Source organism: Lissotriton vulgaris, chromosome 2_1 (genome assembly GCF_964263255.1).
Source record: "Lissotriton vulgaris chromosome 2_1, aLisVul1.2, whole genome shotgun sequence".
In the NCBI taxonomy this organism is placed as follows: Eukaryota; Metazoa; Chordata; class Amphibia; order Caudata; family Salamandridae; genus Lissotriton; species Lissotriton vulgaris.
In genome coordinates, this window is record NC_141687.1 from 1,572,936,689 (window position 1) to 1,572,964,449 (window position 27,761).

At 45.3% G+C, this 27,761-nt stretch overlaps 1 protein-coding gene across 4 annotated transcripts in view; it reads left to right on the forward strand.

Moving 5' to 3' along the window:
* The window catches only part of LOC147732923 (histamine N-methyltransferase A-like), an 855,634-nt gene that overhangs the window by 459,357 nt on the left and 368,516 nt on the right, over positions 1–27,761 (forward strand). For all 4 annotated transcript variants that reach the window (XM_086957458.1, XM_086957456.1, XM_086957455.1 and 1 more), the window contains one exon: positions 4,147–4,199. In XM_086957458.1, coding sequence (XP_086813584.1) covers positions 4,147–4,199 — 53 coding nt within the window. The remainder of the gene's footprint in view (positions 1–4,146; positions 4,200–27,761) is intronic.

The following is a 27,761-nucleotide window of genomic DNA, read 5'->3' on the forward strand; positions in this document are numbered from 1 at the left end:
AAGCATATGCACTTTCGTACTGGCCAGCAGTGGTTAAGTGCTCAGAGTCCTAAGGCCATCAAAAAGATACAACAAAATAAACAGGCTAGCAGGCAAAAGTGTTGGGGAACCACCACCCTAAGGATGACAGGTCTAACATGGGTTCCTCTCCAGCTGAAAGTAGGGAGAGCTACCCAACTCTAGGGAGTTCTCATCACTAAGCAGAAGAACCTGGATAGACTATCAGCATTGGCGTGGTCTACCCCTCATCTGTGTCCAACCCTGATGTCCATAACCTGTAGGGAAATGGACCACCTCAAAAGTTTTGGATTCTCACTCCTCATTTGCGTGAGCCACTTGAGGGGCCTCTGGTCAGTCTGCATCAGGAAGTGAGTGCCAAACAGGTATGGAGGTATGGTCTGATCTTCTTCAGTGTCCAGACCAAAGCAAAATCTTCTCTTTCCACAGCATTCCACCTCTGTTCATAGGGCCCAGTCCAACTGTCCTGGAGGGCCCTGGGTCCCACAGGGACCATAACCCACACTTTCTGCCTGGGTTGTAATTCTACAGTGGTAGAAGTTTAGTCATACCACTCTTTCATCACAGCTTGACTGGCTTCTAAGTTGTCAGAAGCTTGCTTCCACAACTTGCGTCCTGAAAGCCAGCATGTAGCTTACTACACCCCGGGGAATCTTCCTGGAAGCTTGCTCCCATTCTTCCTTGACCAAACTAAGAGGTCCTCTGGCAGGGTGCCCATACAGAAGCAAAGATGGGCTGAAGCCAACTACTTTCTGTGGTACCTCCTTGTAGGCAAACAAGAGGCATGGGGCACCATTCCTTAGGCCCTCAAATGGGCCTCCAATCATGCCCTTTAGGGTCTTGTATAGTCTCTCATCAAGCAGGTTACCACACACTCCTTCCACATTGACTGGTGTATGCAAGCACCTGCTCGAGCACCTGCTTTATTTTATCTATTAGTGCTTCCTGTTGAAGCTAACTTAGTAACTATTTTAGGATGGTGCTGGCAGCTTGCCGGCGCCATCCTAAAATAGTTACAACAACTTCAAGCTTGAAGGCTTGAACTTTTGCCCCCCGGATCCGCCGCTCGCGGATTGCGGATTTACCGAAAATCCGTGAAATCCACGAGCGGAACGGATTTTGCACTCACGCTTACTCCACACAGGGTTAGTGAAGTAAACCATATTTTTAGGAGTAAAACAATGCCAAAACAATCGAACTCGATTAAATAGAACCAGGGTTATGAATTTTTAAGGAATTCATCAAAATGTAGTGCTTTAGGGGTTACTTAAGGTTGTCCTGGACCGGTGTGAATCCAAAGTTCAGGCGACCACGATGGAGGGCATGCAGGCTACAGGACTTACACAGGTCCTGCTGAAAAATAACCTTGGGTGGCGGAAGCATTAACGTTGAAGACTCAATGCGTCTGTTCCAATCTGCGCAGGCAATTATAGCTTCTTCGACAAACCCTTTTATGATGCAGCGGATGCGTCGTCCTTGAGCCGCGCTGTCCATCATTGTGAAGCAATCTTGAAGCAAGGCCGCCCTTCGAAATGATTTCATTGATTGTCTCCTGCCTCAGTGTCGAAGGGCAATGTGTTGGTTTCCGATTGGCACAAAGTCATCACAGCACCAATTTTGATGGTTCTGGACAGCAGAAGTCATCTTTTAAGGGTCCAGGCTGGGTTAGCACCACTTGGCAGAGCAGGACTTACAGATGGCAGAGTTGAAGTGCTGTTGTAGAGTTGAAGAACATTTTTGATGGCCCTGAGACTTCAAAATACAGGGGTAGTCAGCAAGCCTTTAGGGTCATCCTGGGTTCAAGTGAGATGGGTCCATTCCTTGTCGTCAGGAGAGCAGAGATCAGCAAGCAGCAGGGCAGCGCAGCAAAGCAGCAGTCAAGCAGAGTATCAATCCTTGGAGCACAGCAGTCTTTACTCTTGGTAAAGTTCTTCACCGATCCAGTAGTGCAGTCCCTTCATAGGGTCAGAGCCCCAGCACTTAGAGCCAGTTGTGCTTCTGAAGTGGGGGTGACTTCAAAGCAGTCCCTTAAAGTGCACAGGTCTCTATTTCTTCCCAGGCTATTAGGTGGGTGCAGATGAGTTCTCTGTCACAAGAACCCTTCCTTTTTTTGTGGCTGTCTAAAGGGAGCCACCAGCTGCTCTGCGTCTTTCGTGGGCGCTGATCGTGGGGGTAGGTTCTAACGGCCTGGACCGCGCGCCGCCAGAGGTACCATACCCATTTCGCCGGTCCCACGGGAGCAGTCTGCGGGGCACCTTTGGTACTTTCCCAGGGTTGCATTACTTAAGCAGGACCAATTGGCCTGCCCACCCACAGACCTACAAACTAAGGTTGTATCTTACACTTTGTGTTTATAATTTTCCTTTGTGTTGTACTGAACTATTAGGTCCTGAAGAATTGCCATTATGTCAAGAAACATGTTGACCTGACCTGAGGGTTGTAGATATACTGCTTCGACTCTTTCAAGCATATATCTCCCCTCCCACCCTTTTAATTAAGGGAGTCAACCACGCTAATAAAGTTCTTTGTGGAATGACCCACCTTTTTTAATTCACTTTCACTTCAAGACTACACTTCCCCTGCCCTCTCACACGCATGCACCATATGGCTGGAACAAAAGATCTCCGATAAAGAGCCTCGGTTTCGGGACCCCGTCAGACATTGCAGCGCCAGTCTGACGAGGAGCAGAACCCATATGACGAAGCATGACACCTAGTTCACTGGGTGTGTGAGGGTTTTAGTTCCAACAAGGGAATTCCCCCCTTCTCGCTCTCCCTAGTACACTCACTTAGTTTTCTCTTCTCCCGGGGAACTTTGTACCCTTCTTGTGTTACTGTCTATAGGGAATGCACAAAGTGTAGCTCTATAATATTTTGGAGCAAAGAAGAGGAAACTTGTTTGGACTGTGTATCTGGGACTACATGTGGTTAGGAGGATATATCTATCCCCATTGATCTTTTTTAGAATTAATTTGTATTTGTTGATTTGATCATGTGGTGTGAGACAGTGTTTTTGTATGAATATTGCCAATTGTAAACCTAACCTTAAATATATATTGTTTATGTGATTATTACTCTTTGTACGATAAATAGAAGAATTGTGAAAATAAATAAGAAACATTTTGTTTGGCCAGTATGCATAAGTTTTATTTCATTATATTGGTTATACTGTAAATGGTGTCTTCTGCCTAATAATTATAGTGTTGGATTTAAAGACCAGCAAAACACAGAGTATACTGGAAATAATCCAACCAGGGACATTTTGTTTTTTGAAGTAATTACCCAGTTTCCTTGGGGAATATTGTATTGCCCTAGTGTGGTAAAATATACTTTCTAAAAGTGTAATTTTAAAATAATAATGTTAAATACAGCTTTACCATTAGAGAGGATTGATCTTTACCATTCGAAAGATTTAATACAGCTAGTCCTTTCTACTCAGGAATTACAGCTTAAAAGAGTATCAAGGAATTTCCAATGCTAGCCTATGAGAGAAGTAGGTCTCACAGTAGTGAAAAACAACATTAGCTGTTTGTCACTACAAGGACATTTAAAACTTTAAAGGCCATGTCCTACCTTTTACTAACACATTATCTTGCACTTATGGCTACTGAGGGCCTACCATGGGGGGATGTATATGTAGTAAAAGGAGAATTTAAGGCTGGAAAGTGGTTTTAAATGCCAAGTCGAAGTTGTAGTAAAACTGCAGACATAGGCTCTACAATCGACTTTAGCACTGGTCAGCAGTGGTAAAGTGCTCAGAGACCTAAGCCCAACAAAATGATACAGCAAAACGAGAAGGTAAGCAGAAAAAATTGGGGGGAAGACTACCCTAAAGATGACAGGTCTAACAGTATATATATATGAGACAATACCAAAACCGAAACTAATCATGATGTTTTGATTCAAAAGTATTTTCTTTTTGATGCCATTCATTCGAAAAAATACATACAATATCTCAGCAGTTCAAATACCTCTTCCATTAAACTGTAATTCTGTAATAATTCAGAAATGTGTGATTAGAAAAACAATGGTCCTCAGGTGATAATACTACTACACATTTTCGATTAAGCATAAGTATATCGTTTAATTGATTCACAGCAATAAAATGTTGTATCCATTTTACTTTCAGGACTGGACAAGGGAAGTCTTCAATCAATGTCTTAGGTATAGGGAGTGGAACAGGTTTGTAAGTTTGAGTAATTTCAATGTATTTATTTTTCCTAATGCGTTGCTTTTTTGGGGGGCTTTGATTAAGACACCACTTGAATAATGTGTGCAATGTGACTGTCGTAACATTTGGTCTAATGTACTGTAAATGCTAGACGATAGCCATGCAAATAATCCCGACGAGTATGTGCATATTTGCCTTTTTCAGTGACACAAGCAATTGGTGAACTTATATTTAGTCATATGAATGTTAACCGAATCTATGTTCTTGATTTCGCATGTTACAAAACATTATACAATATTGCTTGAACTATTGTAAATTTCAAGCGTTCAGCCAAGTTCCTGGTAATGTAAGAGTCTGGCTTGTGTTACGAAGTGACCGGAAAACACAATGGAATGGCTGCTATTTCAACTATTGCTAGAAAATAACGGGGCTATATTTAGAGGGCATGTGGAAATAATGTTTCAAACATATCAATAAAATATGTCTCCTCCAGCACAGAAAGTGGTCTGTAAACATTTTCGATTATTATCAGGGGGTGTTTAGTGTCTCCATAGTACCTCTTGGACATTTACAAAAGTGTTTGTAACAGTGAGCAAAAACAAATTAGGTAAAATGATGAAAAAAAAGGCCTAGCTAAAAGCATTGTCTTTCCTGTATTGCTACCTCAAAAAAGTGTGAAGCTGTCCACCCAACCACTTTACTACCAAAACGTCAATTCATATTTGTATGAAGACTATCTATATATAAAATAATCTATCTTCTACTGACATAAAAGAAATAGAACACTGCTCTCTCAAATGAAAAAAATTACCCTTGCAAACTGCACTCATCCATCCAAATGTGTGCAGAATATAAACTTTATGGGGATTATTTATTTGCCCTTGCGTCACATTTGCAGCACCGGTGCGTCACTTTTGGTGATGCACCAGCAGGGTAAAAGTGTGCCATGTTGCATCATATTTACAAAGTGATGCATCTAGGTAGATGCTTCCCTTTGTAAACCACTGCCCCACATTTGGAAAGGGGCGACCACTCGGTCCCCCCGAACGTATGGCTGAGTGCCTCGATCCCCCCGGGAAGCCATTTTTGGGCGGGAGGCGCGTCTCGGCTGGTATGCCCGAAGCGGCGTAGCCGGGGCGCGCCTTTTTCCCGCCCTAGAGTGGGCTGGCCTAGACACCGACGCAGCCAGCCACGCCCTCGGGGCGGGCAGGGGCGGGTTTTCGCCCGCCCTGAAGACGGATAAAAGAAGGCGCAAGACCAGAAGACGTCCTCTTGTTCTTGTGCTCCGAAGCTGCACCTCCTCGCTACACGTGAGCTCGGGACGGAACGAAGAGCCAATTTTGAGCGTTTTGATCTTTTTCTTTGTCTTCTAGATACTTCGTAGGAGAGATGCCCAAGAAAGGCGAAAAAAGAATGACGACTGAGCAGATGGTTCGGGCACTATTCAAGGATATGTCCGACATAAAGAAACGGTTGGCGGAGCGAGATGGGGAGGAGGGTTCGGGCCCTTCGCCGGCTGGAGGGAGACCTAAGAGGCCGAGAAAGGTTCCAGCCGGTGGGGACGTCCCGGTTCCCTCTGCCCCTCTCGAGGCGCCGACCCCAGTACCGATGGAGGGGAATCCAATCCCCGTTGTCGTCACCCCGACATCGAAGGAAGACATGCCCCCCGAGCTGGCAGCACAGCTAGCAGCATGGTTGGGGGATAGTGGTGATGGCGCCACGGCTGCCGAGGCACAGGCGCTGATAAAAGGGCTTCGTGAGAAGAAAGAGGCAGCTAGAGTGGCGGGGATAGACAAGCCGCAAGCGGCAGATGCTGCGTCCGGTGCAGGTAAGCGGCCATTGCCGATTGCAAGGGACGAGTCAGCACCCTCTCGTAGAGAGAGATTGGGACAACATGTGCCTTTAGCTATAAAGGAAAAGATCTGGGCGGGGGAGTACGTGAATATTTTTTCCCTGCTTGTTGATCATTATGATGTGGAGCATGTGAAAAGTCAGAAGGACTTAATGCATCCGAGTGTTTGGCGCGCTAAAATGGCCGCCTTTAAGGTAAATGAGAACATTGGCAACTGGGGCAATGCGTGGGGTATTTTCACATCAATTTTGGGGGAACGTAGGCCCGAGTTGCTCCCTGAGTTTCCCGTTTACCAATCACGAATTATGGGTTACTCGACAACGTATCAAGGTAACCATTGGTTTTGTTATGACAATCTGTTCAGGAAAGAAAAGGAGCATAACAAGAGTTTGACTTGGGATTGTTACGATTCGTTAACATGGGACAAAATGAAAGAATCAGGAATGTTAAGAATGCCATTGGTCGGGAGCAATGTTGTTGATTACTCCCGCCAAAATGTGGGGACGCCCTTTCGACCGAGTACGAGCAGCGACGACCAGTCGAGGCCCGCAGGCAATACAGGGAGAAAGGGTTTCTGTTTTAATTTCAACAAGGGGAAATGTACCAGGCCTCCGGGATCGTGTAAGTTCAAACATGAGTGTAGTACGTGTGGGTCGTCCCATCCTGAGTCATCGTGCAGAGCCAAAACGGGTGAGAATGGGGGTAAGGGAGGCGCCAAACAGGTCTAAGCTAGGCCGAGGGGCGCCTTTACCAACCCCGATTGATACCTTGGCAATGATTCCCTGGCTCAGCGAATACCCGGATCGTACTTCTGCCGGGGTGCTACGGAACGGTTTTACACATGGTTTCCGCATCCCGGTAGGGGACTTTCGGGGTGTAGGGATTTGCAAGAACCAACTTTCCGTTTTACAACATTCATCTGTGGTGCAAGAGAAAATTCACAAAGAGGTTAGCCGGGGACGGGTCGCCGGCCCATTTAGTGTACCCCCGGTACCGGATTTTGTTTGTTCTCCGTTAGGGGTGGTTCCCAAGAAGGACCCGGGTGAGTTTCGTTTGATCCATAATCTGTCTGCCCCACACGGCCTTTCAGTAAATGACGCAATTGATCCAGAAGTTTGTTCGGTGCGATACGCATCGTTTGACGAGGCAGTAGCCATCTTGAATCGCCTGGGGCCCGGAACGTTGATGGCGAAATCAGATATCGAGTCAGCGTTCCGGTTGCTCCCGGTACACCCAGACGATCAGCGTCTTTTGGGGTTCGGGTTCCAGGGGTCATTTTACATGGATAGGTGTATGCCAATGGGATGCTCTATATCATGTGCTTATTTTGAACAATTCAGTACTTTCCTGCAATGGGTGTTCACTAAGAAATCGGGTTTTCGAAATGTAATGCACTATCTTGACGACTTTTTGTTCCTTGGTCCCGCCGCAAGTCCTGAATGTGCTCAGGCCTTAGCTGAATTCTGTGTGTTGATGGGTCATTTTGGCGTGCCATTGGCACCGGGTAAAACTATGGGTCCCACGACTTGCCTCGAGTTTTTGGGGATCGAGTTGGACTCAATGGAGGGGTGTTTCCGTTTACCAGCTAGCAAAGTGTTGAAATTCAGGACAGCCCTCCTAGTATGTTTGAATACACCTAAGGTTACACTGCATCAGTTGCAACAATTAGTGGGGAAGTTGAACTTTGCCTTGAGGGTGATCCCAATGGCTCGCCCCTTTTCCCGCTCAATTGCCCAAGCGATGGTTGGCCTGAAAGAGGGTCATCATCGCACGAGGTTATCGGCTGAGGTCCGCCAGGACATGCGGATATGGTTAGCATTCTTGGCGGATTTCAATGGCCGAGTCGTCTGGAACAAGCCAGCCGTGTCCTCGGAAGAGCTTGGGCTATGGACAGATTCAGCAGGGAGCATAGGTTTTGGCGCCATCTTCGGCACGAACTGGTCTGCTCAAAGATGGCCCCTATGGTGGCACGAGAAGGGGATAACGAGTAATATTGCTTTCCTTGAATTATTTCCCATTCTCGTGGCCCTGAGAACCTGGCCAGAAGGTTTCAGAGATCATTCTGTCGTTTTTTGGTCCGACAATATGACCGTGGTAGAATGCATCAATAGTCAGTCAGCCCATTGTAAAATGATTTTGAGGCTGCTCAAAGAAATTGTCCTACTATGTATGCAACTGAACGTGGTATTCAGAGCAAAACATGTCCCAGGGGTGTTGAATCAGGCTGCTGACGCACTGTCTCGTTTTCACATGCAGGCTTTCTCGGGTTTCCTTCCCTCAGCGGACCCGGAGCCGGCACCCTTCCCCGAAGCTCTCTGGTCTCTCGGTGCCCCGAACTTCGTCACCTCGTGGGAGAGAGTCTAGCACCCAGGACAAGGAAGGCATATGAAGGGGCGTTCCAGGCCTATTTAGCCTTTTTGGGGGCAGAGAGAGGGGGTCTTTGGGGTCAGGGAGAGTGTGTAGTACTTTTTCTGATGTCTTTACGTAGGGCTGGGAAATCGGTGGCTACGGCCCAAAGGCATCGTGCCGCCATTTCCTTTGTTGCCAGGGCCCATGGCATCCTGGACCCAACAGCGTCTTTCACAGTACAGAAAGCGCTGCGTGGGTGGCAACGCCTAGAGGGTCGCAGAGTAGACGTAAGACGACCGATAGGTCTAGACAGGTTGTCCCAGTTACTGGCCACACTCCCTAACACATGCTCGTCCCCTTTTGAGTCCTGTTTGTTCCGGACTGCATTTACGCTGGCGTTTCACGGGGCTATGAGAGTTAGTGAGCTGGTTGCAAGGAACAAACACGATGTGACGGGGGGCTTGTGCAGGGAACATGTTCAGATCAGGGGGGATGCGATGATTGTCTCCTTTCTCAGGTCTAAGACCGACCAAGATGGGAGAGGGGACTGCACGATCATTCGCAGGAACCCCGAGTCATCCATGTGTCCGGTACAGTGCTTAGAAGATTACCTAGCACGGAGAGCGGCATCATGGGGGGGGACATTGTTGAGGCATGCAGACGCCACCCCGCTGACGAGGTTTCAGTTTCAACGGGTGCTTGCAATGGCCGTTGCCGCAGCGGGCTTGGACCCGGGCGAATTTGGGACCCACTCCTTTCGGATAGGGGCTGCCACTGAAGCTACAGCCAGGGGTCTTAATGTAGAGCAAGTGAAACGTGTGGGGCGCTGGTCCTCCAATTGTTATAAGAGGTACGTGCGATTGCATATGTTGTGAAGCTGTAACCATGTACTCACGCCTCTTGTCTTTTGTTTGTTTGCAGTTGCGCAAGCCTACGCGGCAGGGCAGACTGTGCAGTCAACCCAACACCAGGCCAGCGGTCGCACGTCACCGGCTGTGAGGAAGGAGGTGTGGGTCGTGGGCCACTCATACGTGAGACGGGCCGCAGACGTATTCAAGGCAGGTGACATGATTCACGTACCTGGGGAATACGGGTACAGAGTGTCCTTCTACGGAAGGGGCGGTCTCTGTATTGACCAGTTTCAGGAATTTTTTGAGGGTTTGTTAGAGCGGATGAGGTCACCGCCGTCCATAGTCATAGTGCATTTGGGGGGCAATGATTTGGTCACCACCGGTAGACGACTTCTCCTGGAGGCTATGCTTTCCACGGTAAGTTGGTTAGCGAGGAGAGTTCCGGGGTGCCTAATTGCGTGGTCTCATATGATCCCACGAAAAGTGTGGCGGGGAGCTATCTCGATCCCTGCTTTGAATCATTCTGTTAAAAAATTGAATAACAAAGTGAGTAGGTTGTTCCGTTCCAAGACATTGCATTCGATCTCGCATAATTGTATTAATGATGACAGTATGTATTTGGGGGATGGGGTGCATTTGTCGAGGGCGGGGAATGAGTTACTCATAGGAGACTTCTTAGCCTGGTTAAAATCTTTAAAACATGACCTTTAGGTAGGAGTTTTGTGGGGGGTCCGGATAGCCGGTTAACTATCCGGACCTGTGGCGGTAAGGTCATGATCGGTGAGCACTAATTGGTAGATCCCTATGAGTGGGCGTCACCCAACACGGATGGGAGCGCTCGGGAGAGGTGGCCATTGGCCCCTCGGTGGGGAGGCGGTCCCGTCTAAGGGCGGGTCGCCGGAAGTAAAGGAAAGGCGGTCAAGGCCCCTTCCTTTGTAGGAGGGGTTACAGCCCCCTCCTGGGGAATTTCCCGGGGCCAGTGTCATCTGCGACGGCAGATGCGGTAAGTTGTGTGGGGTGGGGAGAGGTCAACGATACCTTCTAGATACCACGCACAAGTGTTCGAACGACCTTTAAATGGCGTCGAGTCTTAAGTGCCCCCGTCAAGACAAGGGAAATTGTTAGTAGTTGCACTTGAGGTAAGCCTCTGTGCTGTCGCCCTTCCCAAGTGGGAGGGGTAAGTCTGGTTAGGGATCTTGACACCGGTTATGACCTTGCCGTTGGCCCTTAAACGTTAGGATGTACAATTTCAGTGTTCTTAGAGAATGTTTTTGTAGGATGCTAGTTCGGCTAGGAGAACCTCTGTATTAGAGATTATGTTAAGGTTAGCCAAACATCGTAATGTGATAATGAAATTGTACATAATATGAAAACGTTTAATGCTTTAATTTTTTGTTTTAATAAATACGGCCGCGGGATGGTCACTCCATCCCACATCCAAAAACTTTAAGACTGTTTCCGGTTTCCCTCCTTTTGGGGATTGTGTTGAGAGGGGGTGGCGGGTATCTCAGCCATATGGAAAGGGGCGACCACTCGGTCCCCCCGAACGTATGGCTGAGTGCCTCGATCCCCCCGGGAAGCCATTTTTGGGCGGGAGGCGCGTCTCGGCTGGTATGCCCGAAGCGGCGTAGCCGGGGCGCGCCTTTTTCCCGCCCTAGAGTGGGCTGGCCTAGACACCGACGCAGCCAGCCACGCCCTCGGGGCGGGCAGGGGCGGGTTTTCGCCCGCCCTGAAGACGGATAAAAGAAGGCGCAAGACCAGAAGACGTCCTCTTGTTCTTGTGCTCCGAAGCTGCACCTCCTCGCTACACGTGAGCTCGGGACGGAACGAAGAGCCAATTTTGACCCACCCACCAGCCCCTGAGGACAGCAAGTTGTTGTGCAATAAAGTTAATTTATAAGTTTGTTTTTTCCGTTTTCGTTTACAGGCTGTGACAGTATCAGTTTGTGGTTAATCATAATAAAGTATGGTGAAATATCGTCTAGGTTGTTACGATTAAAATGAGTTGTGTAGTGTTACATTGCTAGTATGTTCTTTCGGTCGTAGCGACCAATCTTTTCATAGGTTTGAATAAAATTGTCGTATTTATTTTTGGTAGGCGGTAAGGTCATGATCGGTGAGCACTAATTGGTAGATCCCTATGAGTGGGCGTCACCCAACACGGATGGGAGCGCTCGGGAGAGGTGGCCATTGGCCCCTCGGTGGGGAGGCGGTCCCGTCTAAGGGCGGGTCGCCGGAAGTAAAGGAAAGGCGGTCAAGGCCCCTTCCTTTGTAGGAGGGGTTACAGCCCCCTCCTGGGGAATTTCCCGGGGCCAGTGTCATCTGCGACGGCAGATGCGGTAAGTTGTGTGGGGTGGGGAGAGGTCAACGATACCTTCTAGATACCACGCACAAGTGTTCGAACGACCTTTAAATGGCGTCGAGTCTTAAGTGCCCCCGTCAAGACAAGGGAAATTGTTAGTAGTTGCACTTGAGGTAAGCCTCTGTGCTGTCGCCCTTCCCAAGTGGGAGGGGTAAGTCTGGTTAGGGATCTTGACACCGGTTATGACCTTGCCGTTGGCCCTTAAACGTTAGGATGTACAATTTCAGTGTTCTTAGAGAATGTTTTAGTAGGATGCTAGTTCGGCTAGGAGAACCTCTGTATTAGAGATTATGTTAAGGTTAGCCAAACATCGTAATGTGATAATGAAATTGTACATAATATGAAAACGTTTAATGCTTTAATTTTTTGTTTTAATAAATACGGCCGCGGGATGGTCACTCCATCCCACATCCAAAAACTTTAAGACTGTTTCCGGTTTCCCTCCTTTTGGGGATTGTGTTGAGAGGGGGTGGCGGGTATCTCAGCCATAATACCTGCGCTGGGTTTAATTTATGCAGGGTGGGCATTTTGACACAAGTAAGCCTTGTAAAAGTGCCACCGTGAAATCTGAGATTTTACTGCATCACTTCTAGGATGCAAATGTGTCAATATCTTATGTCTGCCTCACAGCAGGAGAAAGACTGACGCAGGTGCATTTGAAATGGGACTTGCCCATGTGAAATGACCAATTGATGGAGTTGAGCCACTTTCGTGACACACTCTATCAAAGTGTCATTTTTACACCTACAGATACGTCAGAAATACTGACATATCTGTAACTCCTTGCAACGTGATGCATCATACTGTAAATATGACGCATCCAGCATGTTTCAAGGAGGGCGCAATGAAAAGTGACGCATTGCTGTTTCACGCAGCGATGTGTCACTTTAAATAAATGAATCCCTATGTGTTCCTTCATAAATTATCAAGTCTAAGGAACATCATAGAAACAATATTCAAGTCTAGGTTCCCTTGTAGCTAACACATTCCTTCAGTTTAAGGTTTAAATTATCCAGGATGCTTAGAGATACCAGAATGGCCTCATTTATCAAATAGTGTACCTAGTTTCAAAGCAGGCTCCTATAGTCCACCTTTTATTTGTAGTTCATCCACCAGAAAAAAGTCTGGAAATCTCTGATCTTCTTGTTTTAAAAAATTGAATGCTTTGGGCATCAAGATGAAGATGAACGCATTGTGATGCAGCAGCGGCTCCTCCGGTAAGGCGAAGGAGGGTTGCCACACTGCTTTGCGAGCAAAAAAGTAAAAAAGAAAACTAAAATGATAATAACTAATGTTCATATCATTTTAGTTTTCCTGGCTGCTCGGGTGCAGGGTGGGGTAGGGGAGCCGTGCTAGGCAGTGCAGGGGGCAGGGGAGGAGTATAAAGCACACCCTAAAGTGCGCATGACGGTTTGACCGGCCCTCTTGTATCTTCCCCACCAGGCTAGCTGCATTAGACAACCTGATGAGGAAAAGTTTAAGGAACAGTTTAAGCCTCCAAGCCCCTGTGTGAGTGCCGAACCATGGTGCTCAGACCAATCACAACGTTGCTTGAGGCAGCGTTATGATCAGACAGGGGATTTTAGAAGGCTGAGAGCTTCCTGTTGCAGCGCAGAGGAGATGGAGCAAGGCGGCAGCACCCTTCGGCTCCCAGGTAAGTGTGTTTATTTTTATTTTTTGTATTCCCCCCTCTGCTCCCCCTCCGCACCACCACCCATGCCCCATCACTCACGCTTAGTGGAGACCACTACTATTGTGGTGTGCTTAAGAATGGAGGAAAACTCAGAGAAAAGCTGTGCAGCAGCAAAGCATTCTGAGTCAGCTAATGTGAGGAACCAGGCTTTTTACAGGTTTCCACCTGCCCCTACTTTTTGCCTCCATTTGGAATACTAGCTGCCGGTTTTTCAACTCTGAGAGTGCACGGAGGTCAGCTAACCAGATCAAAAGGCCAGTGTTCTAGCCACATACAAAATGTATGTTGAATTGGATCTCCTGAAATGGCATATGCAGACTTACTTATAAGTTCCTAGTATATAGATCTAAGGGGACCCAGGAAATTAAAGTTAGAGCATCCACACAGGGCGTCAGCACTGGTTGTGCCATCCTGCATGTGACAAAGTAGAAAATGGCTCCTAGCCTGCCACTGCAGTCTGACAGAGCAGTTTTAAGGCTAGTTCGACTTTGCCATTCAAGCCAATGGCATAGCCCCAACTTCCCTCAACACTACATGTGTCTGCCTTAAGGAAGGCATATTGATCCCATAGGCAGGAAGCTGTATATTTTTAAGTAGGACAAATGTTAACATGTCCTAACAGTAAAACATCCAAATTGTCAGTTTTACTTGGGGAAGGTTAGTAGCTCCATTGGCTAATACCGAGTTACAGGCTTACATCTCAGTTCTGTTAACCTCTGAATTAGTTTACCAAAATGAGTACTTCAAGATATCAAATTAATCACAGCATTACACCAGACTAGATGCCTACGTCAAATTTAATATCACTTTTAAGGAAAGGCAACGTTTAAAAAGTTGCTACTCTTTTGTCCAGTTTATCTGGTGGCCTTTTGCTGTTGGTGGCCAACAGACAGTCTTCTGTCGTCCTAGGGAGTTGTACCAACGACTCCCAGGCTCAGGAAAAAGAAAGGCCTGCCAGAAAGAGAGGTGTTACCTCGCCCCTGTAGGAAGCCAAAAAAGATGCTGACCAAAAAGGCAAGCTTCAGAGGGTGGTCAAATGGTGATCACACTCGTGTAGGGCTGCCCTTTCATTCAGGTAGATGGGTTGACGCCAGCAACACAGAGGTAAAACCAGTTTTTTTGTGGGAGTGTAGCTCAGAGGTAGCCACACTTCTAGGGTGGGCTACCAAGCTTCTAATATCCAAGGAAAGGTTCAGACTTTCTGGAAGTGGCCATAATAGTGCACTCTGGGATTGCTAAATTCTACACAGACCTAGAAGTCATCATAAGGCAGGAGGGATCCGGGTAGCCCATTGACTAGTGACCGCATCATCTTCCCAGGGCACTTTTTGGGCATACATATGGCACCCCTGGCACCCTGAACCTCACACCGCATCTGGATTGGGGAGAATACCAAAGAAGGACTGCTCTGCTGACCCCTGTACCTGGCAAGAGAGGATGAACCTTCCACTGCACTGAACCTGCTTGCCCTTGGGCTACTGAGGAGAGGACTGTGCCAAAGACACTAGCACTCACCAAAAGATACAGCTGGACCCACTGTGATCGGAGATCGGTAGCCCAGCCGCTGGTGGGCTTCTACTGGTCTGAAGAAGATTTCAAGGGACTCCAACCCCTGTAACTAAAGTCACGCCACCTTACCCATGGACCGAGAAATAACCCCAGGCAGGCCCCTGTCAACCACACAGCGCCATAAGCATCTTTCAGCATCCTCAGCATCCTGCATCCCCAGCATCAGGACCACTTCATTGAAGTCTATGTTGGTCTAGATGTAAAGCGTGAAATTGGATGAGGGACTTCTTTGGTGACCAGGTAACAGTCCAAATACTCCTTATTGCCACCTTGACATTTTCCTTGTTGGAATTGGTTGTCCAGTCTGGGCCAAAGTAGCCGAACACAACTTTCTCAAACTTTTCAAAAGTTTACATACTTTATGGTTACCACTGCTTGTTAGACCTTTGGACTTAAAAGTAGGGGTGGTGGAACTCACAGAGTTTTCTTCCGTGGAATTACATGAGTTACATGAAAACTCCACAGGATTCTGCAGAGTTCTGCTAATGGGAGGAATTAGGCAAGTTGCCCTGCTTGTACTGATTTCTAGCGCTGGGAGCTCGTTCTGGCCTGAAGAATCAGCGTGAATGGCACTACGTGGAGCGCGAGTAGATTTTCTACTCGAAAGGCATCTTTCTGACCGCAAATGGTCGTCACTGCCTGCTATTGCCCTCATTGGGAAAATTACGCCTGGTGTCCTACCAGTGACTTGGGTACGCTAAATCTTGCTCACTCTTGCCAACTTACAATTGGAGAGCCGTGTGTGAGAAAAAACTCTGGCATGAGGAGGTTGGTGGAATTTGGCCTGAATGCCAGGTTACATGCAAAATCTACACCTACTCCACTGGTGAAGCAGAATTCATCACCCACCCCCACTGAAAAGCTGAGATGTAAGTTTTCCTGAACCCTTCAGTGGATTTTAATCATCTTGGTGTCCAAAAATTCATAAAAATATAATCTATCTTTGTAAGTTGTTGTAAGATTTCTTTTTTGTTGTGTCACTTTCTGATTTTGTTGTTTGGTGGTTCCTAATGTTTTGGGTATTATAAGGTGCTCTAACAAAATTAAATCTCCTGGGACCATTTGTAAAGTGCTATTTTGTTGTGGAAAATGCTCTGAATCATTTAATCTGAGTCTTTGCATGTGCTAAATAACTTTTGAGTATGTTCAGAACACAAATTGCAATTAATAACTCGTTACTGAATAGCAAAATAGGTGTGTGACTACATATTCAATCACAAAAGAAAAAGGACATGTTTAGGGTGTCCCTTCCAATATGCGATTCCTTATGGTATGTACCAGTGGATTGCACCCACAAATCATTGATAGGTTTCCGACACCTCAAACGAGTAGGTAGTGGTCCCTGGTTCCACTGTTTACTTTTTAAAAAAGTTTTGGAAATGTTCCTTTTTCTTCTTTTAAAAGCATCCCGTTTCGTTCGAGGAAAACAGTCTGTGTTGAAAAAAAAAATTGCTTTATTTAAAATCAATCACAAAGGGGTGTGGCCAAGATTGCAGGCAGTTGAGGTGAGTATCCTGATCTCTCCGTCCCGAGCCAAAGGGCCTTCTCTTCTAGAGTCTCAAGTCAGGGTCTGAGGCCCCAATTCGGACAGCTGTAGACTTCGTGCTTTTCATTGCACCAGCAGAGTGAGTTTTCCAACCCGTCCTGCCGTGGACACACTACTGTGCCAGCCGAGAGAGATCAGTGCCGCATCTTCACAAAATGGAGGTTTAGGTGCATCGAAGATCCAGACACTCGGCCCTCTGTTGAACACCTGCTTGAGGGAGCCGTGGAGGCCACCAGTTCATTGCTGTGCAATGGCCCCGAGTGCTAGCGCTCCTCCCACTGCCCAGATGGAGGTGCTCCATCCTGGAGACCTGAATACGCCTTACAGACACTCCCACATTGAGCCTGTGGTGTTGCTGCCAAGGCACTGCATCCTATGGAGGAGAAAGCAGCTGGTTTAGGAGGTGATCGGCCTCCTCTGGGAGCCACCCTTGGTGGACTCTGGAGCTGATCCTCAGCTGTGTTGATGCCCCCCCAGGAAGACTGACAGAGAGAGCCCATGAGGGCCTTAGTGTGGAGGACCCCAAAGTGTTTGGCTGATGATTGTCTAATTTCCTCTACTTCCCTGCCACCTGACTGATCTGATGCAAGGGAAAGTGTGGCCTGCTCTGGAGGAACAACAGTATCTGCGGCTACGGCTGGTGGTCGAGGTTGCCCCCCTCTGAGTCCCTGAGCTTAGAACTAGTTTCAGCTCTCACGACAGCTTTGCACCTGACAGACCCTGTGGATCAGCAGCCGCACAATCTACATACCTTGTGCTGCCATATGGAGCCTTCGACCTCCCTCAACCTCAGATAAGTGCCCCCTACCTCCTTTTCACATTGCGCTTTCAATTGCCTCTTTGGAGTTATGAGATGGTGTGTTCAGTGTACCGCACCCTGTGTATTGACTGCCTCTCTTGGATATTGCTAGTGGGACAGAGGGCTTAGAGGGCAGAATCATGACTGTTTTCTGGACTCTCTGCTGTGGCTGACCCCCATATTTGGCCCTACGTGCTTAGGCATTATCGGACGATGCTGAACAGCCCTTGGAATTACAGACTCTGAAGCACACACTACATGCACCGCTATTTTGAGGGCCACAAGTAAGCACTTGCATATTACTCCTGTTGTACATGCCAATATTGATCCTACTTTAGCAGTCACCTATAGAGGCTGAAAGATCCCTCCTCCACCCGCGGGCCTCACATCTATATGGCTACATGTTCTTCGCCACTCCCCTCAAGGTCTCTTATTAGTCCCCTAGAATACTCTGGGAGGTGAATTTGGCTTCATTGTGGCTGTAAGAACACCCCAGGCTATATTCACCATGGACATTGAACGGGGGAAGAGACACTACATGCTAAAGGACATGCTTATCAAAACTTCTGAACCTCAGCTGGAGGATGCCGCTGCGGCCTTGGGTAAAGATGAGACACTAGATTCTGGGTAACCTGATGCTCCAATCACCATCTCCTTTATTAGAGAGCTGTTTGCTACCCTGAGAAATGATATCCAAGCCTTAAAAAAGAGCTCTTTAGTTATCTCAAGGAGGTTCGTCGAGACAGAGAGCATTAGAAATGGAGTCTTGGTGCTCAAAGATCAAGAATCAAACTGAAACAAGGAAGTTGAGCAACTCCAGCAGGAAGTCTTCGCCTTCAAGACCAACACTTAGACCTGCAAGCCTTTGTGGAAGATTTAGAAGTAGGTCATGGCACAAAAACATCTGTATTAGGGGCAACCCCTCTGGTACGGCTGGCTCAGACATCACATCATTTGTGACTGAACTTTTTTGCTCAATTCTTGAAGCACCTTCAGACACTAAAATCAAATTGAATCGCACCCATTGAGTTGGTCCTAAAAGGTCAGCTCCGGCACACCCTGCAGACACCTTTCAGTTCCTGCTGAAAGGATACATCCTCCAAATGGCTCGAGACAAGCACCTGATCCAGTTTGAAGGACACAATTTGAGTCTTTATAAAGACCTTGCAGCATCCATGCTTCAAAAATGTGGCCTTTTATCCTGTCACTACCCACCGTAGATCAACTGGTGTATCATATTCATGGGGACACCCCTTCAGACTGGTCTTCCGCCTTGATGAAAAACTTCATTAGCTATGCTCACATGAAGAGGCATGTGAAATATTGAAAAAAATTAAAGATGTCTCCCCGGAGCTGTCTCTCAATGACCGGCAGGATCAAGAAACCTGGCGAACCTGCAAAAGGCGAGCCAGAAGACTATCCCCTGCAGAGCTACGCCCAGACCCAGAGACAGGCAGACCTGGTTTCGCTCAGTGGAGATTCAGCCAACTCAACAGCAGCATGAAGCAGACCACATCCTTTCCTCCTCTGCTTCTCATGTCCTCTTCTTCCTTTCTCCGCACTCTTGGCAGCTGACCCAGGTGGGGGCGGTAAAAAGGGCGTAGTGGCCACTGTACACCCATTTTTTCTGTATTCATTTCCATAGGGTGCTGAGCCCTGGACATTGACACTGTTCACAATGTTTCTACAACTGCTTGTTTTTTTACCCTTTGGGTTGTTTATTCCTTTGTTTTTTGGGACCTAAAAACTAGAGATCCCCTTTTCAAACACCAGTACTCTGGATATGGGCTTTCTCATGACACTCAATGGGATCCATACATGCGGCTTAAAACACCCCATGGAGGTACCTCTGGAGCTCACCAACCCCGCTCGTGCAGATGATCGATGACCTGATGATTCTCACCCTCAATGTTAAGGGTCTAAATAATCCCACTAAAAGACACGCATGTAAGTGGGGCTTTCCTCTCGCATACGTTTTGGCTACTTATTTTTAATTGCGCCTATCGGTGATTTAAAAAAAATTATCTTTGTGTGTATTTTATGTTGGGCGGCATAGGTCTAGGAGCTGTATTTTTCGTTTAGCCTAGCAGTCTCCTTACACCCCGGCGATTCTTTTGTATTTGCCTGTAGGTAACTTGTCTTTTAATTTTCGGCGGCATAAGTCTAGGAGCTGCTATCTTTCGTTTAGCCTAGCAGTCCCCCTACACCTCGGCGATCTTTTTTACTTGGCTGTAGGTAACTTGTCTTCCTGCCGGCGTCTCGGCTCCCAGTCCCGGTTTTCACATCTTCACCCCCCCGTTCTGACACAGGCTTGCTTGATTGAGCGGAGGGTGTGTGAGGAGGCAGAGGAACCACCTGATCCTGGGGGGGCGGAGTCTCCGGCAACACCTTCTCTTCGCCTGCCTACATAGCCCACATGCCTTACATCACGCGCAGCGGACGCATGTAAGTGGGGCTTTCCTCTCGCATAAGTTTTGGCTACTTATTTTTAATTGTGCTTAGTGATGATTTAAAAAAAATTATCTTTGTGTGTATTTTATGTGGGGCAGCATAAGTCTAGGAGCTGTAATTTTCGTTTAGCCTAGCAGTCCCCTTACACCCCGGCGATTCCTTTGTATTTGCCTGTAGGTAACTTGTCTTTTTATTTTGGGCGGCAGAAGTCTAGGAGCTGCTATCTTTCGTTTAGACTAGCAGCCTCCTTACACCTCGTCGATCTTTTTTACTTGCCTGTGGGTAACTTGTCTTCATGTCGGCGTCTCGGCTCCCAGTCTCGCTTTTCTCATCTTCACCGCCCCGGTCCAACACAGGCTTGCCTGATTGAGCAGAGGGCATGTGAGGAGGCCGAGGAACCACCTTATCCTGGGGGTAGGAGTCTCCGGCAACACCTTCTCCTCTCCTGCCTACATAGACCACATGCCTTACATCCCGCGCAGCGGACGCATGCAGCGGGCGCGCCGCTGGTGTGCCGAAGGTAAGCCAAAGGTAAGCTCGTCTGTGCCTGTCCGCGACTGGCCGGGACAAGGGGCAAGACACCCTGCTCAATTTCACAGGTATTCTTCTCAAGAACTTTTGGACCTGCAGAGCAATTAGGCGTTCCTGGACCATACCCTTTTAAGAATTCAAGAAATAGGTATTTCAAACGCAATTTTTCCGCACAACCTCTCCCCTTGTTAAGTCCTTTATCATGTTCTTTGCCCCTTGCTGGACACTCTCTTCCATTATTATTTAACCATTGGCTTTTCTCTGCTTGTGACCAGCTTGCGCCCCTTAAGTTATTGAAAACTCGATGCCTTCATGAGTCTAATAGATGGTTCTCACTTGAGCTAAAATTAAAAAAACTGGCTCTTAGACGCGCGGAACAGCAATGGAGGCTTGGTAATTGCCCTACTTTAAAATCCATTTATTGCACCTTGCTTAATGATTATAAAAAATCTATTCTTTCAGCTAAATCGGTTTACTTTAAATCCAAAAATTCTCATCTCCTCAAATAAATCTAAGGCTATCTTTTCCATTGTCCATGACCTTGCCACAACTACAAGGGCTATCCCTAAACTTTTTCCTTCACAAGCACTTTGTAATTCTCTCAATGAGTATTTTGTTGAGAAAATTATCACTATTAAAGCAAATATCTCCCTTTCCTCTCCCAATTTTTGTTGTCCTGTTCTTCAGCCCAATACTCAATCTTTAGACAAGTTTCCTCATATTTCCAGGGAAAAATGTTTTATTCTGCTTTCTAAAGTCAAATCGGGCTCCCCTCCTGATAGTTGTTTTGAAAAGTGGTAAGTGTGTTCTCCACATAAAATTACAACGATTTTCCAAGATTAATATCCATTCTTTCCAGATCGTAGTATGGAGGACAGAGACATTTTTGTTTGCAGTGAAGTTTCTTTATTTTTATTCATAGAACAAGGACAGCCGACACGTGTTTCGCCCCCTCTTGGCGATTTGCGCCGGGGCTTTCTCAAGGCTGTTGAAAGGGATAAGAGAGAAAGTTTAAGTTGTGTGGTCTGAGAGCAGTTGACCCCAAGAAAAACAGAGGAAACACCTAGTGTGAGGAAGTGGTTAGGGTAATTTTGTGATACCATGACAAGAGAAGAAATTAGCTTGGTGCTCAAAGAAAGGTGGTGATTCTTAAGTCAAATGCAGTGATTTGGAGATTTCCCGAGCCGCGCAAAGCAGGATTAAGAAAGAAACGATATAAAAGTTTTTAGAATTATTTTTGAAGGACGGCAAGATCATGGTAAGCGTGGAAGGAAGTGTCACGATATTCAGTTTGTCAATCAAGAAAAAGATCCCAAAGTGCCAGAACAAAAAACGGTAAGTGAATAGAAAAAAGTACAGTGTGGTAGATGAAATACAATCATAATACCAAGGTTGGTTAAATCACGTAAACAGTTGTCGTTTCCAAATATTTACAGTGTCCAAAATACGAAAATATAGTTCTTCATAGGTAAAACATATTTCTGTCAATTCAAACAGAACAATTCATAAGTACGATAGTATTGACATCCAGTCTTTTGTATAACATGTTTGAATAAAACATTGTGAAAGATACAGGCAAACTTGCATTATATAAAAGCATCTATCTATGTAAAAAAAAATTTGCCAAACGTGAATATCCGGGTTCGTGATATCTTTACATGAGGTATATCTAACCCATTGGCGGTAGTTTGCCTGTATCTTTCACAATGTTTTATTCAAACATGTTATACAAAAGACTGGATGTCAATACTATCGTACTTATGAATTGTTCTGTTTGAATTGACAGAAATATGTTTTACCTATGAAGAACTATATTTTCGTATTTTGGACACTGTAAATATTTGGAAACGACAACTGTTTACGTGATTTAACCAACCTAGGTATTATGATTGTATTTCATCTACCACACTGTACTTTTTTCTATTCACTTACCGTTTTTTGTTCTGGCACTTTGGGATCTTTTTCTTGATTGACAAACTGAATATCGTGACACTTCCTTCCACGCTTACCATGATCTTGCCGTCCTTCAAAAATAATTCTAAAAACTTTTATATCGTTTCTTTCTTAATCCTGCTTTGCGCGGCTCGGGAAATCTCCAAATCACTGCATTTGACTTAAGAATCACCACCTTTCTTTGAGCACCAAGCTAATTTCTTCTCTTGTCATGGTATCACAAAATTACCCTAACCACTTCCTCACACTAGGTGTTTCCTCTGTTTTTCTTGGGGTCAACTGCTCTCAGACCACACAACTTAAACTTTCTCTCTTATCCCTTTGAACAGCCTTGAGAAAGCCCCGGCGCAAATCGCCAAGAGGGGGCGAAACACGTGTCGGCTGTCCTTGTTCTATGAATAAAAATAAAGAAACTTCACTGCAAACAAAAATGTCTCTGTCCGCCATACTACGATCTGGAAAGAATGGATATTAATCTTGGAAAATCGTTGTAATTTTATGTGGAGAACACACTTACTACTTTTCAAAACTGTCTCTTTATTTGAAGCCCAAGAGGTCCAGAGCTTCGAGTGTGTCTCCACCCACCCATCAAGACTACTTATTCAAGTGTTGTTCAAAGCCTTAAATTCCCTGGACCTTTGCTACCCCACTCACATCTAAATATATGGATTTTTAAGGCTCAAACAACTGATTTTCTTCAAATCCACTAATCAGCACTAAAAGAATTTCACCACTGTGGTATACAAGACAATCTAACAAACAATGGCATCATACAACTCGAGACGTGATAGACAAAATGACAGACTGGAAGCAGCATTTGACCCCACAGGCGCAATTATAAGTCGAACACCCAGCACCACCAATTTAACGTCAGCTAAAAGCACTTTCCAGGCCTTGGAAAAAGTTGCAAAGAAGGAGACCTCAAAGTGGTGGGAGGTAGCATCCCTCAAAAAATATTTGGAACATAATCTCATCCCACGGGGATTACGTATTTTGATCTTTCCTCCAATTGAAACAACAGCTCCCGAAAAATTACAACTATGGGAAGACAACCTTCGTACTGCCTCTAACAACATGATCCGACAACTTATAGACATTGCAATGGAAGAATATGAAACCAACAAAAAAGAAGTTGACATTTTATCCAAAAGAATCGAAGATGCAAACTGGGGTGAGATCACAACAAAAAACTATGAGATCCTCAACAAATTTCTGGACGAATTTGAGGAAGATATTATTCAAAGAAAAAATAGGAAATTCAGACGTGACCTGCAGGACTATCAACAAGGGAGAGTGTACACCTTTGCACAAAAATACGACAACATCAACACCTCCACAACAAGCAACACGGTTAGCGAACCGATACAGACACCATCGTCATCTGAGGCAGGGTCATTAGAAAACCTATCCATATCATCCAATCTGAGACCGCAGGTAAATTTTCGGGAGGAGGTTTAACGACACCGCCTAGGAAACATACAAGACAACCGATCACGACCACCAAATTTGGGTATACCAAAACCAAATACACTGGGTGTACAAACCAGAGCAAGGAAAAGGGAACAACATCTGACCAAAACATAACCAACAACCTGGTACTCAATTTGTCTACAACTACCTTGTCGGAAACACACAATCAAATCCTAAATAAAGGACTGTCCTTCTGCCCAACTGCTCAATGGGATCTAGTGAAAACCAAAATAGATCTCTTTAAATTCACTAGGAGATTGAAACTACATTCCTTTTTCCAGGAAAATCCGAGGAAGACGGACGACGACCAACCACAATAACCAAACTAGTGACCTGTCTGCACAAGACTTGGAAAATAGCAATCTCCTACTTCACCTATCCTCTGAAGAAACACCGGATGACTTGGAATCACTCACTACAACTGCAGAGGAACTAGGCATAGACATCTTTCATACTAAACCGAATCCCTTGAAGAAAAAATCAAGATTCACCCCGTCACTACCACCTGGCAACTCGATTGATATGTTTCTCTCTAAAGTAACCGAAGATCTAAATAAGGAATTTGACAAGTACAAAGCCAAGCAAAAATATACCCCAAAAAACATTACAGCCAAAGAAAGACTTGCTTTGGCTGAATTACGACAAAACAAGGATTTGACAATAAAGGAAGTGGACAAAGGGGGAAATGTAGTTATTTTAAATACCTCAGATTACCTCTTAGAAGCACAACGACAATTGGATGACAATACCTGTTACCAGGTTTTGGAAAAGAATCCCACGCAACAAATCCAAGAAAGACTATCTGCATTACTTGACCTATGGTATGAAAAAGGCCTCCTCAGCATTGAAGAAAAGAATCTCTTATACATTAAAAACCCAGTTGTACCAACTCTGTACCTATTACCTAAGGTGCATAAACCAGGGCGAATACCAAAAGGAAGACCTATAATCGCTGGCATTGATTCTGTCTGCTCCAACCTAGGAGCTTTCATTGACGCGGAGCTACAGCCTCTAATGAAATCCCTACCGTCCTTTATCAGGGACACAAAGGATGTACTTCAAAAACTAGAAAATATAACGTGGCAAGAAGACTTTTTTCTAATTGCAATTGACATCACCAGTTTATATACCTCAATTAAACACTCAGATGGTATAGCTGCTACTAGAAAATACCTGCAAACTCGCTCAGTTCATCTAACGGCGCGCAACAGAATGATTCTTGACTTTCTTGAGTTCTGTCTATTTAACAACTACTTCCTCTTCAATGGGAAATACTACTTACAACTGCAGGGGACCGCAATGGGGGCAAAATTTGCTCCCCCATATGCCTGCCTTCTGATGGGCATGGTTGAACAACATTGGCTGTGGCAAGAAAGATCGGAAGATGTGACAGACAACGTAATAATGTGGGGTCGTTACATAGACGACATTTTAATGATCTGGCAAGGAACCGAGGACAAACTACGATCATTTATCAAGTCTATGTCACCGAATCAATGGGGTATTGAAATCACACATAACATCTCGAAAACAGAAATTGAATTTTTGGACCTGTCTATTTACATCTCAGAGAATCAGCTACACACCAAAATTTATGGAAAACCGAGCTCTGCAAACTCCATCTTACATGCCACCAGCAGCCACCTTGTCCACACCATTACAAACATTCCAGGAGGGGAATATAGAAGAGCACGCATGAACTGTAGCTCTGTGGAAGAGTATGAAACGCACTCAGAAAATATAACCGAACGCCTGAGACAAAGAGGTTACAAAGAACAACGACGGACTAAAGCACTTACCAAATTTAAAAAATCTGATAGACAGAGCTTACTGCATAACAACCAACTACAAGAGAAGAAACAAACGATTCGCTTTACAACTGAATACAATAGCGGTCAACAACATATTCGTAAGACCCAACAAAAACACTGGAACCTGTTGAAAGATAACCCAACCCTGTCCGATACAATACAAGAAAAACCTCAGATGGGCTTCTCGCGAAGCAGGAACTTAAGAGATATTATTTGTCCATCTTTTCTAGATATTCAGCCAAAACCAAGAGCATTTCCACCGCAGACCATTGGCTTTTACACTTGCATGAACTGTTCAATCTGCAAACTGGGCAAATCTAGAACTAAAGAGGTCCTAATCAATGGCAACAAATATAAGATCAGAGATCTCATCAACTGTGAAAGTACCTATGTTATTTATCTAATAACATGCCCCTGTGGACAACATTACATTGGCAGTTCTAAAAGACCTTTGAAAGTCCGAATACAGGAACACTACCGGAATATCCATGGTATAGACACTAGACAGTCCCTTGTAGATCACTTTCCACAGCACCATAAGAACAACCTGAGTGTCACCTTTGTTGGCCTAAAAAGACTAAAAATCCCCAAACGAGGAGGAGATTTGGACCAGATGCTTCGTCGAGAAGAGAGTTCATTAATCATTGGAATGGAAACTGTAACAAAAGGGCTTAACCAGGAATATGAGTGGCATCACTGGCTGTAACTGACCACACGCCTCTCACTGTGAGATGATGTAATAACCGCATGGACACAAATACAGGTTTACAACAGTTGAGAGAAATTATAGACTATAACTTTTTTTCACTCTCCCGTAAGTGAGATATTGAAACAATGCCATGGACAAAGTTACATACACAACAGATGAGATGTACAATTACATCTGCGTTTGTAAACTGTGTATTCGCTCTGGAAATAGCCAATATGTTTGATTATTTGTCTGACAAAATCCATTTAGTTTTTTTTTTTTGTTTTGTGAAAATGCTGAGACCGAATGTAGCAACACATTTTTAAGTGGACATTAAGGGTGTTACAAAATGATAACAGTTCATACCACCTTTTAAAAAAACGATCATTAGATGTGGACTGATCAAATCCTAAGTGCCCAAAAATGTGTGTTTACATCCCTGCTTCTGCATGCCCTGAGACTAATCCAATAACTGCCATTTGACAGTTGGTGGTAATGTAATTCGAAACTGAAAAGTTACCTGCTATTCAGAACAAATCACTCTACTTTTCTTGTGCTTTAAATAAATACAAGATATATGGGTGAACATACGTTACCCGCTAATAGGACATAAGGTGCTAAAACGTGACATTTTGCTTAGCAGGCACTCACACCTCTTAGTAATGGCGCCCGCTCTAACGAGCCGACCGGGACACCATTTCGAACAAATCCTGCAGCTAAATACCTTTTTTCCTTTCGCATAAACTATTTTACTGCTAAACAACTAAAAATAGCACGGAGAATTTTCACATGTTTATCTTGCCTCTTCAACCACAATAAATAAATAAACACTTAAAAATTTTGATTAACCAAAGGCCAACCCAACCTTGAGGTTACCACTTCCGGGTCGTTCTGTTTAACTACCGGGTTCCCGCGACTGTGAGAAGCGCGGGGATTGAACCCAAGAACCACCATGTCGGAAGGACTTTAGGCTCAGGGGCATTAGCCTAATAAGTAAGTCTCTTGTGCATGCCGCTTAAAATTGTTCTATGCGTTTCTCTGTAAATTACGGATGTATACCATTCCCTTCCCTCATGGACGGAAACGTCCGAAATTATACGCCATTCTCATTATACGTATACAATTGGTCTAATTACTGCTGCACGCCGTCCCGTTTTTTCGCGTATAACCGGCCCATTAAATTGTTCATGTCCTTTGCTCATTTCTCATATAATCCTAACACGACGAACGGCACTTTTACCCTTCAGGTATAAACCATCTTTACAAACAGATGTACCTATTAGGGCGACACTGCCTTTTAAAAGCAACCCTAATGTTTGTACAGAAATGTGGCTTAGCGCTTTCCACATGCCGATTTGTCTATGTCACAATAACAGCAACTTTAGGAACTCATTAATATCTGCACTGCTATGCAAATAATGCCCGTTTTGACAAATCAACAGAATATAGGAATGCTTTTCCGTTTTAAAATAATGCTACAAAATGTGTAAAAAATATGTAATGAAGATGTATAGATCGGTTAATATTTTTAATTATGTATCTCCTGAATATAGAAACTAAGCAAACTCCTCTTAATAGAGGTAAGCCAGGACTTTGCTACATGCATGTGATAACCCAATATAAGTCACTAGGACCATTATCATCTTGA